The sequence below is a fragment of the Talpa europaea genome, assembly GCF_964194135.1.
Source record: "Talpa europaea genome assembly, chromosome: 14".
In the NCBI taxonomy this organism is placed as follows: Eukaryota; Metazoa; Chordata; class Mammalia; order Eulipotyphla; family Talpidae; genus Talpa; species Talpa europaea.
In genome coordinates, this window is record NC_140082.1 from 43293884 (window position 1) to 43313938 (window position 20055).

Sequence of the window (20055 nt, forward strand, 5' to 3'; positions counted from 1 at the left end):
CCTAGGAAATTTGTAGGCTAAGTGATACAATATAGCTGGGAAAGAGAACGAAATGGGTCAAATACAAATTCAATGCCAAGTCATTCATACTCTCCCAACAACTGAATCCTACACAGGAAAGGTAAACACAGTCATCCAACTCAAAACACTTCTTTTTATTTTGTCCCTCACTTCTACTTAATTGCAAATTCACACAATTTAATCACTTCCTTTCTCCAGGAATTCATTATCACTTTCTGGAAACTTTCAGTTGTTTTCTTGTGGACAAATGTGTTTGTACAACTACTGCACTACCCTGTCCTGACCGCTGCCTACTGTGGTCATTTCCCCTAAAGATACTTGAGCAATACCAGCTGTCCAGTGAGCTGGGCTCAAGATCCCGTGCAGCAAAATCACACATCCTATACTCTGTCCTTTCTGGGACATCCAGTTCTCTGAAAGAGTCAGGAAAATAATGCCCATTCAAATAAAAGAAAAATCATGAACTTTTAACTTCATTCGTCTCGTGTTCCTTGAGTCATACCTTTTCTAAATGGTTTTTGAGCTAAGTTTCTCCAGAAATTCTAGAAAAAAAAATTTTTAAATGATTTTGCTATAATCTTTCCCCATGTTCTTGGTAGGAGCATTTGTTTCCCTTACTCATCACTCTAATTCTCTAATACAAATATGAAATTGTTTTTGCCTTATATCTCTAGGATTAGAGTTCAGGTCACTTTGGGTCACTTAATAGCTAATTTAAGACATCTTGGAGGTATTGATCTGGGACACTCCTGAAGCAAATAATATTCCCTGACCTATGAAGTTCAGTTTGTATCTTTTGTGAGCTATAACTGATCCCATTTAATGCTCTTTTGATTATTTAATTACACATAAGTTGAATTTATTGAATTCTTATTATGTACTTTGCTCATTGATCCCCAAACCAGCAGCTAACAGTGTTACCACCTTCAGAGAAAACCTCAAGGACCACAGGGTCCTTAATGATTTCACAGGTCACATAGCAAGTGAGAAACAAAGCCAGAAATTCAGACCTAAGACTATTTTTACTACATCAGATACCTCAAAAGCTTTAGAAACCAAAGATAGTCACTCTATGCTTTCTATGCTGGGAGCAGCTGGTTAAAACATTTTAGTTGAAATAAATGAGATAAATCTTATATTGCCTGGGGCAATGAGTTTCTGGGGACATTGTTCCTGTAAGGAACTTGTCTCTGCAGGCCAAGAATCTGAATGCAAGGTCAAGACTTGCTCCCAATCATTGCGAAAGATCATAAAAACTGCCCTCATACCCACTCATAGGACATTGCCAACATTTCCAAAAGCAGTGACACTCCAAATGTCAAAATTGTCTGTACTGACATATGCAAATACTGCCAGGCAGCAGCAGAAGCATGTCAAACTGCCCAAACTCAATCAGAGGGTGAAATAATAAGAATTCACTGCATGCTTTTTTCTTTCATAATGACGTACTCATGGTTTCTGTCTCTATTTTGTGTGTGTGTGTGTGTCTCAGACTCTATTTTACAAATGACAATATGACAAAAAATTAAAGACTTCTAATATGTCCTTCCCATCCAGGAATTTACAGATTTCAGTGACATTTTAAGAAATCACTATCACGTTAACATACTGATTTGCTCAGCAGTCTTTGTGGCTATGCTGGATGAATCAGGGAAGGGGAGGCTGATTATGAAAAGCAGAAAGTTCCTATTTAGGCAAAACATCTTGGTAATCAACAATGATGAGAAGGGAGTTTTTGGAAAGGGTATATGACAACTTGATAGTGCTTTATAAAATGGGATGCAGTTTTAAGTTGGCAGAGTTTAGCAGGGGTTCTCTTTAAAAGGAAATTCACAAACTTGAAGATCATTATTTGATTGTGTACAGTTTTCATCAGTGCTAGGCTGATTAGATTTAATAAACTAAATTTCTGTTGCTTAGCATCCAGAGAAAAAGTAGTGACTTAAAAAAAAAAAAAAAAAGAAAGAATGAAAAAATAGCTTCTACTTAACCAAGCTAGAAAATCCTTTTACGTGCCATGAACCCTTAATGGACGACATATTCTCCTCAGGACTGCCACTAAACGTCATTATATATGCACTCTTTCCTTTGGCTTAGCCTGTGTTATCTAATCATGGTGCACTAATATGCCTAGTAACCGGATACTTGGGGACTCCTAGAAGGATATGGAACAAGGAAATATTAAAACAAAATTAAGAAATTGAACCCAGTATGCTATCATATATTTGATTTTATAAAAAGTCACTGCACATTCCAAAGATTTTAAAGACAAACAACAGAACAGACAAACAAAAACCTATGGGATCAAGATATAAAGACTTAAGGAAAAAAGAGCATAGTAATCCTTCAAAACACAAGAAAAAATACACATACTCTGAAATAATTTTTGAAACTATATTTAGCGCCATTCTTGTAAAATAACAGATGAGAGGAGGCATATTTAAATTATGATGTTAAAGTTTTCCAGGCGTCTGCCATTCATAGAACATATGACATATTTTCTCTAGCAAATGAATTCCCTCTTTATAAAAAGAGGTCAATTTGTAATTACTGTCCCATATAGGATTGTTATAAGGCTTGATATACCTTTCCTTTTTCAAAACAAACCCACACAGGTAACCAAACCACACCAACACAGTAATACCGAACAGGCCAATGCAAAAGATATGTCAAGTATATCTTTTGTTTCCCCTTTACAGTGACTTTATAATATGATATATATTATTATCTATGAACTAAAAATAAATACACATGGACACACACACTGAAACAGTAAAAACAACACATAATTCTAAATATCTGAAACGCTTGATTTGGTATTGAAATCAGCCATGTCTATTTAAATTGATTTTGAGACTGTCTTTCACAGAACTACTTCTCTGGGTCCTTTCTTTACTACTATACTCCTAATTCTTGCACTGTTCATTTTAAAGCATTATTGTTTCATAATACAATACTACAAATTGCAAATTACATTTGGCTCAAGGAGTGATTATGAAAAATACTATCACTGTTGCCTTTGCTCAAATAACTGATAATAATGAGAGATTGATTGAGCTCTAAGCAGTCCAAGTGACGAGAAGGGTCAATTTGAACATTTCTATTAAGCTTCTTTTGTTAAACCCAACACTTTGTCAGGTCAGAGGCAAATAATCATACCCTACATCCGGTTACCATGGTTTTCCTTTCCTAAGCATCAGAACAATTTAGTGAGTGGTACTGCCCAAAGGCAGTCCCCATAAGAAATACTAATGAGATACAAGTCAAAAAATACATCTGTTAAAAAGGGCACTTGAACGAGAAAGAAGAGATAGGATGAAATTTTACCGCATCCCTTTTTTGTATTAGGACAAAGAATCGTTAAGTATTTAGTAACAAAGATAATCCTAATAATGGTTATTGCCATCTGCCCATCTGATACTTAAATTGGCATCTAGCTTATAACTTCTTATGAGGTAACACAAACACATGCACTTCTTAAGAAAATCTTTTTCAGTGAGAAATATTCACCCTTAATATGTATAATGATTCAAATTCAATGAGAATATGATAGGAGATATATAGGTACAGGTATAGCAGCTGAAAGGTATAGGTATAGCAGCTACATAGGTATAGCAGCTGAAACACCCTCAAATATCTTCTTACCTTATATTTTTACAGTCCAAATGAAAGTGACAAAGAGAGATAGATAATGTAGTGATTGAAGTTTGGGGAGGGGGCTTAGATATCTCCTTGAAACTTTGAAAGATTAAAACTTCCCCAAAGATCTCATTATCTGTAAATTTAAGGTGCCAGTCAGCACTTTTTTTTTCCTGTGGATGATAGGAAACAATTTCTGTTGATTCACATTTCCTAAAGAATGCTCTCTATAGAGTAAATTAAGTGCCGTAGATTTCCATTTTTTATCTTTCAGTTGATTTACATATTCTGATTTAACATTAAAGAGCTGACACATTTTTAAGGTCTAATAGAGGGCTTCATGGGCAAATTGCCAAAAACTGGAGGCCAAACCTAATACTTAGTAAAGAGAAGAGCAAGCAGCTCGCCAGGCCCCAAGTCAGCACCTACTGTCGACCTGAGTAACACCACCCTCTTAAGGAATAAGAGAATAAAAAATGTATGCCTTTGATTAAAATCAGCAAACTGGGTCCAGGTGAGTTTGACACATGCAGAAAATGATAGTAGTGTGCATCAAAAAATGGCAATGGATCTACTCCAGAAAAGATTCTTTATTTTTCTGGAGTGTAGCTTCCCACTCTGAGGGTGCACAGCCATGCCTATTATTTATGACTCAGCTGTGGTTAAGAACCCAGTTGGTAAACAGGTTTCAAATTCTTGGGGTGGTTTCAGGTTTGGAGTGATAAGGGCTTCGAATGAGGAGATATGTTTAGTGTTTCATCTCCAATCAGCAGACCCCCCTCATATGAAAGGGAACATGAATTTTGACAAAGCGCCACACTTCTTTTCCTTATTTGATGAAATAGTCAGACAGGCATTCAAATATGGAACTTGTTGACTTGTGCACTGGCCTGGAATTCCTCTCATCCTAACTCACTTCCATTTCCTATAACGGTCACGTCTGCACAGCCTGCTGTGTGGTCCCAGGCTCCACAGATTCACTGGCAGTGCACGCCAAGGAAAGCTTTGTAAGAGTGCCCTGTTTGTCCTCAACCATTATGGAACTGAGGCCAACATCACTAATACCAGTTTAATTTCTAAGGTTTCCCCCAGTTACAGTTGCCTTTACAGTATATCATTATATTGCCTTTCCTCAGTCAAAGTTTGAAACTCTATTCTAAACTAGTGTGCATAATCATGGTATATTAGCAAACCTCACTTCACTGAGAAATGAAAAAAAAAATATACATCTATAATTATCTATCTATGCAACCATCTATCCCACAGGATGGAAATAGCCCATATATCATTTTTAGCACAGGCAGTCAGAATATCTACCTAGAAACTAATTCAGGAAGAATTAGGGGAGAAAAAAACTTAAATAACATGAGCAGACAGATGAACAGAACCTTAAAAATTCACAAAGATTTCCATGTACATTCTTTCATTCAGTTCTTAAATTAAATGTGAAATAAAATGGAAGCAAGGAAAATGAAGCTGACAGAATAAATGCTACATGTGGTGGAACAGAGTTGGAAGAAAACAGGGCTTCAACATCTAAATCACAAATTCTTTCTACTAGAGAAGATTTTTCTCCCTCTTCAATCATCTCAAACTCCTCCAATAACTGTTAGGTTCTTCATGTTGACTTACATGTTACGAATTCATTAAGTAAAAGGAAATACTTACTACACTAAAATTATATTAAAAATAAGAAACAACCACTACATACAAATTTTAAGGAACGTGACAAGCTGACTAAAATATTTGAAAGTGGTCAATGCAATTTAACTCTTAAATGTCCATCAAAATGCATGATGCAAGTGTTCCTTCCTACAGAAATACTAAGATATGCTGCTGATGGACAGGCAGGAAGACAAGCAGATACAAAACGCTGAAGCAAACAGGTAACTTATCTAAAGATCAACAACTCAGTTACACAGCACTCATAGGTGAGATTGGGCAAGGGCAGGGTTTCTCAACCTTGGTTTTATTGAAATATTGAGCCAGATCATCCTTTGCAGGTAACCAGGGGCTCACTTGTGCATGAGAGGGTGTTCCGCAACATTCATGGCCTCTGGCCACTACATACTGGAAGCAATCCCTCCCCAAGTATGACAACCACATAAGTCATCAGATAGTACTAAAAGTACCATGTGGGGTAAAACCCTGGGGGTTGAGAACCACTGCCTTACAGTTTAAGACAAAGTTTCATGCTAATCTCTATTATTTATGAGCAACAAGAATAAGCAGATTCAAAGGGCCTCCCTGGTGACACAAGAGGTTAAGATGCAAGATATGAAGCTGTTGGCAGCCTCTGCAGCACAAGCTCAATCCCCGGCTGGCCAGGGAGTAACCCACATGGCACAGCAGATCTCTCCTGACTTGCCCACTGCTCCCCTCAGCAGTGTATTTCAGTCAGACTGCCTGTTCTGTTCCCCACTCTGTCTCTGGTGAATCCTCTCAGCCCCCGCACCTCTGGCCTGTACCCCAGCTCTTGTATGCATAAATAAATAGATCTTAAAGAAAAAAAAGAAAGAAAAAAAAAAGAACAAGCAGATTCAAAGGACAGAAGTAGGTATGTTAGTCTCCACCCTCAACTGCTCCATTTTTTTCAAGACTACTCCTAAACACTGAAGGGTAATCTCTTTCTTCCCTGACTTAGATGCTACTTCTTGTCTTCCAGTACTTTGATGATCTTCTGCATTCATCCTTAACCAAGACCCAAAAGACAAAATCCAGCATAATGAAACCCAAGGAATATTTGGGGAACGTACACATAAATACCAGTAAATAAAAAGGCCACCAAAATCAGTACAATCAAAATTAGAATACTGACGAAGGCTTGGACTCCAAAATCAGAAGGACACAGATTATTTGATGTGTGACAATTGGTACAATGAAAAACAATAAAAATGCTATCCATATAAATCAGTATTAGCAAAAATGAAATGCAAACGTGGTTTTTAACATGCAGCACATTACTAGCAGAAATCATTATTCTATAAACAACACGTAATTTTCTAATAAAAATATCTAAACATTCACCCCTTTTCCCATTTCCAAGAAGCAACTCTGGGATCCCTAAGTTTGGAAAATCATGACCATTTAAATGGTAGATTTACTAAGGTTTGCCAGGGTCTGTAGTTTATTCCTTGTCTTTTTGGTTAAGCCAAAAGAAAAAGAGCTGGTTGGCAGTGGTTAGCCTTGCCTAGTATACTTGAATGAGCATGAACAGTAGCCCAGTGCTGTAAAAGGAGCTGAAATTTCAGAAACCTGAGGCTACCGGGCTTCATTAACCAAGAGCTAGAGAGGCAGTTCCAGGCTGTCCACCCACTTACCATTCTCCCTTCTTTAGATGAGAAACCCTGATTTGGTAGGGAGAGGAAATATGCATAGTTAGCATAAAACCACATTCCCAGCTTCCTTTGAAAACAGGAGCAGGAGACAGTATAATTAAGAGCACATCACTTTGGAGGCAGAGTCCTGAGTAAAAATTCCAGTTTCATCCCAGTAACTAATATTCTCCTTAAGAAAGTCAATGTGGGCCTCCCCGGTGGTGCAGCAGGTTGAACGCAGAGCTGTGAAGCTGTCCGCAGCCTCTGCAGCACCAGTTCTATTCCCGGCTGGCCAGGGAGATTCCCACAGGGCGCGGCAGACCTCTCCTGACTCACCCGCTGCGCCCTTCAACAGTGTATTTCAGTCAGTCTGCCTGTTCTGCTCCCTGCTCTATCTCTGGTGAATTCTCTCACCCTCCCGCACCTCTGGCTTATACCCCAGTTTTTGCATAAATAAATAAATCTTAAAAAAAAAAGTCAATCCGTGGTGGTCAACAGAGGACAAAATATTGTCAACAGCTTTTAAAGATTGTAAGAGCAGAACTAATTGGGACAACTGAAAAATAACCACAAAATGAGTCCCCTCTATTCAGCCCAAGACTTCCATTCCAGGTGACAAAGTCTTTCAGGATGAAAACATGAAGATAACAACCCATGAATCAGAAATTATTTTCATTTTCTCCTCATTGCTTCTGATATTATTTGGTTACTTTCCAATTAGAGAATAGAATTGGTTTTGCACACTTGCTATTATTTGGTTGTTAATAAAATGTTTTCTAATTAGATGGCTGCCTGTCAACTGCATGTAAATAGAATAGTTGAGGATAATTTTATAAGAAAAGGTCCTTCTACCATTGCTGACCAGACTATCTGAAATAGTATGAAAATTGTGTTTAGTGAATTATATAATTTCCATTTCACAAGAAAAATAATTGTCTATTTTTTGAAACATATAAAGTCTACACTTTTTAAATCCTTAAATATAAGGCTTTAAAATATTTATTTTTCGATCAATTTCAAGTTTACAGAAAAGTTGAAATGATAGTCAAGTGCTTTTCCATATACTCTAACATTCAATTTTTCTGATAATTCACATCTTAATATGCTACAGCTATTTTAACTGATAGATCAACACTATTAACTACCATCCATACTTTATCCATATTTTCTTATTTATAATTCATTAAATTATCTAGTGTTTTGAATCTCAAAAAAGTTTTGTTAGACTAAACAGATTGGGGTGTACTCTAATAGTAAAAGCACAGAACTTAGCCAAGATAATAAGACTTATATGGATAATATTATATACAAATTTGGGACTTTTCAAAAAAAGATTCCACTGGAAATATTATTTAAATGTTTTCTCTTTTTTATGAATCTTGTAAAAATAGATCTTGGGAAAATACAGTCTGAAAATGCTTGCGAGTTTAGAGAGAGAACTCCTGATTATGAGCTATAATAGTTAAATATCACAGTATTAAAAAATAAAAGGCTTTCACAAAAGGTCATTTAAAGCTGACTTTTTGCTGAAACAAGCTATTTTTTCTTATTTTGTAAACATGAGAGAAAACTGGACCAGGTATTAATGTAACGAAGAGTAGCTGATGTTACCAGACCCCAAACTCCCTCTAATCGTGTGCAGAGCAGGGCACACCTGCCAACACAAAACAGGAAAGAGAAGCAGAGGCCGGGTGAAGAGTCATACCATAGTCAACAAAACACATCATTAAAATAAATTTTCCTCCAAGTTATGTTTTGCTACTAATTCACTTAATAGTTAATTCATTTTCTAATTTCTACCTTCCTTTGGGAAAAATCTGCAATAGGGATTAATATGTTATATAAAGTGTTATTTCTATTGTTCAAAGATATAAAAAATTGGCATATGATTCTGAGTGTTTAGGGAGCATAGGGAAGAAAAAGCTTCATACAAAGGAATCAATACATGGTATCCTGATCGTGGAACACGAGATTCTGTTTGTATTGACATCATGTAAAAACATGAAAGTATATCATGTAACAATGGTTATCCATTCAGAATTGGTAGTGGGAATTCCCTGGGAACTATACTTGAGATGATAAAGCATACATTGTACAAAAATAAAGAATGATGTAAAAAATATATAAAATAATAAAAAATAGGGGGCCTCCCTGGTGGCGCGGCGGTTGAGCGCTGGGTTGCAAAGCTGCCCACAGCCTCTGCAGCGCTGGTTCGATCCCCGGCCGCCAGGGAGTGTCCCACATGGAGAGACAGACCTCTCCTGCCTCCCGCTGCTCCCTTCAGTAGTGTATTTCATCGGTCTGCCTGTTCTGTTCCCCTCTCTGGCTCTGGTGAATTCTCTCACCCTCCCGCGTTTCTGACTGTACCCAGCGCTTGTATAAATAAATAAATAAATCTTTAGAAATAAAAAAATAAATAAATAAATCATCTGTAGTGCTATAAACCAGTATTATCTCAATGAATTGTAATCTAATACAAAAAAAAATTGGTTGAGTGAAATCTATTGACATTAAAAACTCCCAGGCAGCCAGCTGTCAGTACTTTGAACCTCTCACCATATTCTCCTTGTTAATAAATAACTCAACTCTTGGCTTAAATACTCTTCTAGTTTTACTCTTCTCTCTTTGCAACTGCTTCTCCTCAAACAGCAACATCTCCTTCTATCACGTGACTCCTCACACTGAACTGTCCCTATTTTTGAAAAGACATCAGAACTTGGGTCTTCAACAGCGTCCTTTTCTCTTTACAAACACTTCCCAAACAACACCTACACTAATAACACCATGGTTTTAATTATCAGCTTCTATTAATGTCTCTGACTTCCAAATCTCTACAATGCCAACCCCTCCCCACATCTGCCCACCAGTCATGTCTGTACATCCATACCACATACAGCAATAGTAAATTAATATATATATATATATATATATATATAAATAAAAGACTCAGTATGTCCCACTTTCTCCCAATAGGATCTTCCTCTAGTGTTTTATGTCAGTATATGATATCCCCCCCTAACTATGGGAATTATTTCTTCCTGTTTTTTCTTTTTCAATTTTTTCATTTAACCAAATAATGAAATCCCCTAGGCTCCCCCTGAGGAACATAATATTGTGTCTTTGTCCCCACAGCCACCAACATCTTTGGCCTTGATTTTTATAACAACCATCTATCAGAGTCCTTAGCATTCATTCCTACACTGTGATTACAGTAATCTTTTACTTTTCTAAAAAAAGAAAACTTCATAAAGCCATTCTCTGGAATGAATTCCTGCTGAACTACACAACTAGGCTATATCATGAGTTCTATAAAAGAGGCCACCATGTTTCCCTAATTCTTCTACACTCCCCTCCACCTAGAGAATTTTTATCACCTAAACAGTATTTTTCAAAGTCTATGTTTCAATGCATTAAAAGATATAAAATTGATTTGGTGGCACTCAACCTAGCATTTAAAATAATAATAACAACAACAGCAACTAACATTTACATAGTGTATTTTTTATATTGGGGGGTTCTAAAGTACTTTGTATGTATTAATTCATTTTAGCTTCAAAACAACCCTGTCATGAAGATGGGCAACAGGTATTAGGAAAAAATGTTATGACTTATCAGGGAAATGCAAATCAAAACTACAACAGAATAGCACCTCACACCTGTGAGAATCAAAACTACAATATAATACCAATATAATACCACCTCATACGTCAAGATTCATGACAAATAGAAAACATTTAAATGACATTTTCCCAATTGAACTCTTTTTTGAAAAGTCCCATGTTTATTAAAACAAGCAAACAAACAAATGCTGGCAAAGGTGTGGAGAAAAAGGAACCTTCTCAAACGGTGGGAGGGAATGTAAACTGATCCATCCCCTGTGGAATGGAGGTTCTTCTACACACTAGAAATGGATTTATCATACAATCCAGTAATTTTATACCTAGGAATCTACCCAAAGAACACAAAAATACTAATTCAAAAGGAAACCTGCTCTCCTATGTTTATTATAACACTACTTACAAAAGCCAAGATATGGATACAATTTAAGTGCCTCAAAACAGGAGTGGATCAAGAAAATGTGGTCTATATACACAATGGAATACTACTCAGCAATCAAAAAGGTAAATTCATGCCATTTGCAGCAAAATGGATGGGGCTGGAAGGGATTATGCTAAGCAAAATAAGCCAGAAGGAGCCATATAAATACTGGATGGCATCACTTATATGTGGAATATAAAGAAATCAAACAGAGTCAAAGACAAACTTTAAAACAAGCCCTTGAAAGTTGACCATAGATCTGAGGTATCCAGGAAAAGAGGAGTAAGAATAAAAATGGGGGGCAGGGGAGAGCACAATGGACTGTAGTTGAGGACTATGGGTGCTTTGGGGGTGGGAAAACTAGTGACTACACCTGTAGGGAGAAAAACTTATACTGTCAAAAAACTTAACAAGGATGTAAAATAACAGTACTTCATTTAAAAAATAAATAAAATTAGTAGGCCAAGTAATTAAACTATACTAAACAAACAAAACTCTGGCAAACAAGTAGCACTAATATCCACACTTTACAATGGAGAAAAGTAAAGCACAAAGAGGGGGATTAACCTGCTCAAACACAAGGTTGGTGAGTGTACAGTGCAAGTCTGGACCTGGACAATTTAACTTCATATTCCAGGCCCTTACCGGTTATGTTCTGGTATTGCTCAGCAATATACATCAGAGGACATGACACAGAGAAGAGCAAGATTTACTTTGTGAAATGTTCACCATGATTATTTATGTATATATCTATAGAGGTTGCAAAATAAAATATATTTCTTACTGAGGGTCATATTAAAAAGGTTCAAATCCTTCTCATGCAAAATACTCCTTTTCCACAAAATTCCTTTCAAATATAGACCTCAAAACATCTTTTGGATGTCAGTTTCCATGTCATCTTCTGGATGAATGATGACTGAATCCTGGTCTACACTAGAATCACCTGTTTAAAGTTCCCACAACAATTGTGTGGCCTGTTTTATAGCACATTGTAGGGCACCTACTTGCTGAGAGCCTGTCTTCCCTCAGTTACACCCATCATTAAATTCCTTGCACCTTAGCACTGCCTAACAGTCTGTAGGTTCTCTGACTATAAGAATTAATGTTCTTGTATAAATAAAAAAATAAAAAAGGAATTGTTTTTAACCTAATAATTATTAAAATATCATACATATTACATAGCTAGACTTGGAAAAAAATATGTAAGTTATAAATGTTATAGAAGTTATATAAAGAGAAACTAAAGACAATCGGTTGTTCCCAGCCAAGCCACAGCTCAATTTAGAGTCAGGAAGTAACAAAACAAAACAAAACAAAAAGGAATCAGGAAGGTTCCAGACTCAGGTATTCCACAGTGTAAACACAGGGCTAGTAAAAAGGGAATGCTTCAGAGCACCACTTGGAGGTAAGGCAGCCTCCCAGGTGCCCGTGGGTGTCACGTCAGAAGGGAGGAGATATTTAATCAGCTCATTCTCTCTGCAGCAGCTGATCAGAGTAAAACCAAGGTTGTCTTGAGGAGCCTGACATTCTGAGTCTTAGGAAGACATTAATAGGGCAATTTTGACATTTACTCCTTGCTCAATCAATGACCCCTCAAATATGCACCTTAGGCTAAAGGGTGGTATTTCAGGTTGGCCCAAAATGAAGGATTTAATTTGGAAATCACATCTTCTTTGCAAGTCTAGTAGAGAATACTTAAATTGTTTATGCAACTAAAAGCAAAGAATTTCAACAAACTAAAACACATGATGTAGATCTAGAGAACATAGTAGGCCCACTCCCTGGGGGCAAGCTCCTAGGGAACAGGTACAATTTTGTACTGATATCATCTCCCAAAGATGGGAATAAACTCATCATAAATGAAAATGACTCCAAGTAGAAATTCTTCACATACACTGTTCCCACTCTAGAAACTTCATTTATTTATTCATGTGTTCAAAGACCATTTATACATTAATCTGTATTTCATGAGAAGCAAGTCCTAAGGCAGGGATTCAGGACAATGGTTTAATGGAAGCTGCGAGAAACACAGGTGGGTAAGTAAAGACAAACAGAAGAAAGGATATAAAGTGTTCTCAAGTCTGCCACCACTGTGGGCAAGAAGTACTCAACCCCAGGAACTCTGGGAACAGTATAGGAGGTATTATAGGGCCTCTTAACCTGTGATGGGATTAAGGTAATTTGCCTCAAAGAATTCCACTTTGGCTTACTGACTACTTTGAAGTTATGTTCCATAAGAACTTTAAGTGCAAGAACACTCTTACCCTCCTTTGTTCTCCAGATAGCAGGAAATAAATCTCCTATGTGAAAGGAACTTCTCTGTTCCAGAAGGTAGAGAGAGAGATTTTATCGCCAGAGATAGGGAGGTCAGGCACCAAATAACTATTAACAAACCTTGCCACTTCTTTACTAATGTACTACTCCAGGACCAAATTTCTGTGTCTTGAAAGCATAGGGCTATTAAACTGCAAGTTATGCTGTCAGCAATTCTGGGGTGGGGCCTGCAATTCTGCACTTCTGACAGGCTCCCAGCTCCTCCCGTACTCCTGGTCTGAACCAAAGGTGTGGACTCATGCCATTACATCATAATCCTAAAGTTCATGGTGATTGGACCACTGTTTTTCGTGGTTCATTCATGGAGGGTTGCTCCAACAAGCACTGCCCCCAAGCACTTCTGGAAGTCCTGAACAGAAAAGCAGAGTTTCCTTCCAAGGCTTTGGAGAGGTAGTGACTGGCTGCTAGAATTCAGGGGATGCACTTAAGAGGTATGGGCAACCTGGCATCGGTGACATTTCGAAGCGCTGACTATGTACTAAGTAGTCTTCTAGGTATTTAGCAGGGAAGAAATTGTTATCAATTCCAAACACTGTCAAGTAATTATGAAATCAAATAAGTGGGTTGTTCATATTATTGAGGGGGAGGGGGGTGAAAAAAAGAAAAATAAACCAGAAAGTGTTGAGATGGGATGGGGCAAAGTTTACAATGTTGCATAGGTCCTTGAAAATTGACACTTGAGTAAAGTATTAAAAATACAGGAATGAGGCTTGGATATCTGAGTAAAAATTAATCCAGGTAGAGTGAACAAGAACAAAGGCTCTAGTGGTTGTAGCAGGTTCAGAAAAGAGGAGAACAGTGTAGCTAGAGTGATGTTAGCAAAAGAATGAGGGTTTAGATCAGAAAGATGGGAGGCAGAGCATAAATTCTAGAGTCTCAAGCTGACTCTGAATTTTAGCCTTTACTCTGAGTGATTTGGAAGGATACTGTGGAATAAACAGACGAGAGAAATGATGTGACCTCTGGCTTTAATGCTGAGAATATATGTAGGGATCTAAGAGCAGAAACAAGGAGAGTGGCTAGAGGACACAGCCAAAAACCAGAACAGAAAGGATGGAGGTACTGATGTGCTAAAAATGGATCAAATGAGGATAGTACGATCAAATGAAAACAGATCAAAGGCTTTTGTACATTAATAATTAAATGAGGGGCATAACTAAAAATAAACAAATAAAAATAAAATGAAGGAGTATTCCAGTGTTTTGGACTTAAATGGGAAAAAAAAAACAAACAAACACAAAAGAGCTACCATTATGTGAGACAGGAAGACCGTGAGAAACAGTTCTGAGGGAAATATCCAGAACTTTGTTAGGACTATGTTAAGTTTCAGGTATCTGATTGGCACTCAAAAATGGTAAGAATTATAAAGCTAGAGTTCAGAGATGATATCCAGGATAGAGTTGTGAATTTGAGAGTCATCTGCCTGTGGATTATATTTAGAGCCCTAAGCCTCCTGAGAAAATCTGCGTTGCTGAAAAGAGAAGACTAAAGTCTGAGCTTCTGGGCACTCTATTATCTGGAGGACAGGGCACCACAAAGAATTAGAAATGGAGACTGCAGTGGGCAGAGAGGAAGGAGCAGCAAAAGGATCTCAAGGACAAGTGACAATAAATATGCTGAGTGTTGCCAGTAGAACAAGATGAGGGCTGAGAAGAGATCAGGCAAGAGATGAAGAAGACACTGGTGACCTGGGTGAGAGCAGGTTTCTGTGGTGCCAAGAGGGAAGAAGGCATCACTGAAGGGAGTTTAGGACAGAACAGGGACACAGATACAGCAAATGCAAATTCTCTAAAGGGTAGGAGGAAAAATGAAGTCATAGTTGGAGGTGTGCATATGGTGAGAGACTTTTCTCTAAAACGGATAAAGGGGGTCTCCCTGGTGGATTAAGTCTCAGCTTACGAAGCTATCAGCAGCCACTGCAGCATAAGTTAGACCCCTGGCCAGGGAGCTACCCACATGGCACAGCAGACCTCTTCTGTCTTGCGGGCTGCTCCCTTCACCAGCGTATTTCAGTAGATCTGCCTGTTCTGCTCCCCACTCTGTCTCTGGTGAATCCTCTCACCCCCTGCCCCTCTGGCCTACACCCCAGTTCTTGTATGCATAAAAAAAAATCTTTAAAATGGATGAAAGAACAGCATAGTGTAGGACACAGTGAATGGTCCATTAGAGAAGGACAGTCACTGACTATGGGACATGGAAGAAAGAATAGCTGGAGCAATGTTCCAGAACAGAGAAAATCTGAATGGCTTTAGGTGCCTGACCTTAGGGTAAAGCATAGATGGACTATCCTTCCTTAAAAATAGAGTAAGTGGAAAGGTTAGCAGGAGACAGGGATATTACACTCTAATATGAAATTTAATCCAATTTTAGTCATTTGTTTCTAAATTGGCTATTATTAAAGAGAGGTCAGAAGAAAAATCATGTAACATTCAATTATGTAAGAGGTCACTTCCTCAGTGAATTCTTTAAAAGACTGATAGGATGAAACAATTGTCTTTATATAGTAATTTGTGGCTTGATAAAAATACATTTAGGAATAACCTATATATGATCCATTATATTTAATGCAAAAGAGACAGAACCTCTAATGGTAACAAAGACATTCAGGAAGAACATTCCCAATATATGTTGTGGTAAACATCATTAGCTGCATCTGTCTTCTAGTACATTTTTTTCAGTGGTGTGATAGTATTTATTTACCCTGTTTTATTTGAAAGTGAATAGTCACTAGCCTTCAATTTTCACATCAATTGCAGAAAAAAATATTCCATTTTCCACACAGTCTGGAACTGAAATTGACTTAGCATCTCAGAACTGTCAAAAATTTCTTTTACGAAAAGGTTTGCTTTACAGAAATTATAAAGTGGGTGTCATCCTTGACACTTGCATTCTATATTCATGCCACAGGTCTATGGAAAAGAAGCGTTAAAGAACGTCAGAAAGGTCTTAGAAAGGCCTGGCTGTCACGCTTTGTGCCTCCTCCAGCTTCCTTTGCAGTCAGCTTCAGTACTGCAGATGTCAGAGGTTCTCTATTTAAAACTGCTAACAAGGAAAAGAAGAATACTTGAAGAATGTGATATCAGCTACCCCAAAACTTGTCTTTGCTAACAGGTTAGTCTCATTTATTTTCCTGTGTTCCTGTGTTTTTCATTTAAATTAATGGAAACATATATTAAATCCTTGGGATTTATAAATTCATAACTTATTCCAAAGAAACCTCCCCATATATGTACCTATAAAACAGAGCTGTCTTCTGTCCAGATGACAAACAAGAAAGAAAATACAGTTATGCAAAAAGCAATCTTTTCTAGTTCTTTCATTTCCATTATGAAGCCTCTCACCTGAATTTCATTTAGATGGGCAGAGTTTACTATATATTTATTTTAACTGCATTCCCTAAATCACTGGCAGGTTGCAAAGGATGCCATTTAATTTTACCATTGTGAAACTGGTCACATTAATCCACAGGGCAGTTAGAACTGAGTCACAAAAACTATAAGCCCCAATATTTCTGACATGAACAAATAAACATGGTTATACTTGCCTCCTTCCTATAATATAGGTGAGGGATTTTGCTTTGCTGGGATGGGGAATAGGGTGGGTTTGAAAACTGCTATCAAGTCAGAACAGAGTTAAATCCTGCTCACAAGCACACAAATCAAGTCTACATCATCCTTTATTAAATGGTTCTCTTTTTCTTCATCATTTTTTATAGTAGGATTTTTTATAGTAGAATTCCTGAGAATCTAACATTCTCAGGAAATAGAGATAACTAAACCCACTTTGTCAGAAATCCTGAGGGGACATGAAGAATGAAGAGATTGTGAATTAGGTTTTGTATCAGCAGAGGCTTCATTCTAAAGCACGGACAGCCTGAGAACCATCTGCACATTTGAATCTGTGATTGCAACATTTGGCCAGGCAAACTCATTCCAGAAATATTTTTACGAAGAGTGTATGCTCTCCATCCATGCAGTCTCAGCAACCTAGGGATTGCTATTTGTCAGAGCATCTCTACTTTTTCTCCCTAGAAAACTTGCAGGTTCAGCCTGCTCAGAGCGTACAATACTGCTGTTTTTTTTTTCCCAAACCCCATTTTTTGTCTAAACTCTAACCCATGAAGGGACTAACCCTTGCCAAAAAAATCTTTCATCTTGTATCATTTGGTCATCAACTGATGGATAACTCTCCCAACCTACACACCTCATGGCAAAAGAACTGCTGATTCTCACCCTGTCTGTGTCCCCAGGCACTGCGTTACACAACCAAACCATGAGGGCATGTGATCTGGAAGCACTGATTCTAAAGTCTGATTGGTGTGTGCTGATGATTTCTGAATACGCCAGCAGCTAGGACTATGGTTTTCTACTATGGAAAGGGGCTAATGAAAAATGATAGGAAAAAAATCACTTCTCTGCCTTTGCAAGCAGTTATTTAAACCCCCAAGCTTGAAATCAAGATAAGAAAGTTTCAAATTGATTAATACAGAAATTATTAAACCATCAAAACTGCTGATGTCGTAAACAAAATTCGTCAACAGCCACTAAGAATTCATTAAAAATAAATTTATTGTTTGTTTTTAAAAAAAAAAAACAACTGTGCGATAATGTGCTTCTCAAGACATTTTTGAATCTGCTTTGTTGTTCATCTCTTCTCAGGCTTCAGTTTGGCAAGGCTAAATGAGAAACACGGTACAGACACACAGTTAGTAAGTACAGGTAAGGAAAGCAACAATAATTCGTGTTTGTTATTCTCTCAAATGCCTAAGAGGTGTAATCCAAACTACAACATTGTTTTCAAATCTGATCATGTTCATTGTGTTCTGCAAACTATTATATTCTATAAAGGGAAAGACAGCAGTATATCTGGTTTCAAGTAAAAAGGTTTCAAATTAACTTATCTATTTCCTTTTACAAAACTGAATAAAAATAATGCTTCAGGGACCCAGGTAATCATTTTAAATGTAATTTGAGGACTCAATTTTAATGGTAATATTGCAACATTACTTGTGCTTTAGTTTTCCATAGTGATAGGCTCTCCGTTATCCCATATGGACAAAAGCACAAAATAAATCTGAGATGTGCACAATAAGGTCACTTCTAAGAACTTCACAGAGTACACACAATTTTATGATATTTAAACACCAATGGTTATTTTTTCAGGCACAGTAATGTTACATTGCACTATTCCAGGGTTGAGAAAAAGGGAATACCTAATTTTAAATACTTAATATGTGAGAATATGATCCTAACTACAGCATTTTATTGTCATATTGATTATTTCAATTTGGAGACAGAAAGTAAGGCAAAAATATGTTACTTAATAATGCTGTTGCTTTCCTTTAAAAGTAAATATATTTAAACATTAAATAAGAGATCTCTCTCCTAAATTACAGACATAATTTCCTCTTTAGCAATAATCTCATGTAATTATAGAATTCTCAGACATATTTTATACTATTAAATTTGAACAGCCAAGCATCTGAGAATTAAACATACACAGAAACTCAAATTTTAAGACCCTCTCTGATCTACACTCAACACACAGAATGATTACATTAACAAGTCATGTCTACCTGTTTGGTAAGAATAAGGTTTCTTTGATACAAAGCCATTTTAATTAAGGCCACAGCAGTTCCTTATGTGCAAGAGAAAATGTAACACGTACAAAGAAATTCGTACAAACACAAAACAGTGTTGTTTCCTTAAAGTGTTGTTTCCTTAAACAGTGTTGTTTCCTTAAAGATTTCATTACACTTCTACTAAGTCAGCTTTTGCACTTCATATGCTTTATAATTTATAAACAGAGGAGTGACTCATATGACTCAGAACATTCTTTCCCAGAGCTATTTATCAATGATGAAATAATTTTGTGAATACGGTTTTATATGTGAACTAGAAAGCCATGTCGTTTGTGTATACCAATGAACAAAAACATCTACTTATTGTGCCATTTTTTCCCCTCTCCTGAGTTTTTTAAAATATGGTCCATCTATTTGATCCTCACCAAATTTAACCAAAAATTGCAGTTATCTGTACGATAGGAATAGTATGTGTATGTGTGAGTGCAGGAGGGGGTGGGGTGGTTGTTAGATGGTGGTAGAAAAGCCAATGAGCCTGTCTTTAAAGGAAAACATGTTACTTATCAGAGTTAAGTGACTAAAGAGAAAAAGCTCATATGTCCTGGAAAGCTAGACCCCCCCCCCCACAATATCTAATTCCTTACCCTTTCTATTATCTGCAGGAAAAAAAAGAACATATGAACACACACACATACACACACACACACTCACACACATACCCCCCAGCTTTGTACTTCAGGCTTGTATTTGGCCAGCCTTAAAAATTGTTCTAAGAACTGTATAAACTCATACATATTTTAAGTAGGTTATTTAAAAGCAAAACTGCTAAAGAAACCACAATCCATGCTCCTTAAAAGAACAAAGAAAAAAAAAGACCAATTTTAAAAATCTTACTATAATTTCATATGCTGTTAAAAATAAACAAACAAAAAAACATAATGAACCTGACAGTCTACTAGTGTCAAATAATTAGATCCAGTAAATGTGGAAGGTATTTAGAAAATGGTTTGAAAACTCCAACACGACTTGAGAATCTTCTGAAGTGCTAAAGACATAACGATGGTGTAAGGGAAGAACTGAAAACTAATAGTCAATAAAACAAAAAAACTTAATTTTGCATTTAAT

General features: G+C 36.9%; 1 protein-coding gene across 15 annotated transcripts in view; it reads right to left on the reverse strand.

Moving 5' to 3' along the window:
* Positions 1-20055, reverse strand: part of PARD3 (par-3 family cell polarity regulator) — a gene marked incomplete at both ends in the record, with an annotated part of 584385 nt that overhangs the window by 162801 nt on the left and 401529 nt on the right. For 3 of the 15 annotated variants that reach the window (XM_084254380.1, XM_084254379.1, XM_084254378.1), the window contains one exon: positions 17994-18024. The exons of the other annotated variants lie outside the window; for them this stretch is intronic. In XM_084254380.1, coding sequence (XP_084110506.1) covers positions 17994-18024 — 31 coding nt within the window. Of the gene's footprint in view, positions 1-17993; positions 18025-20055 lie in introns of those variants that run through there. 15 annotated transcript variants of the gene reach the window in all.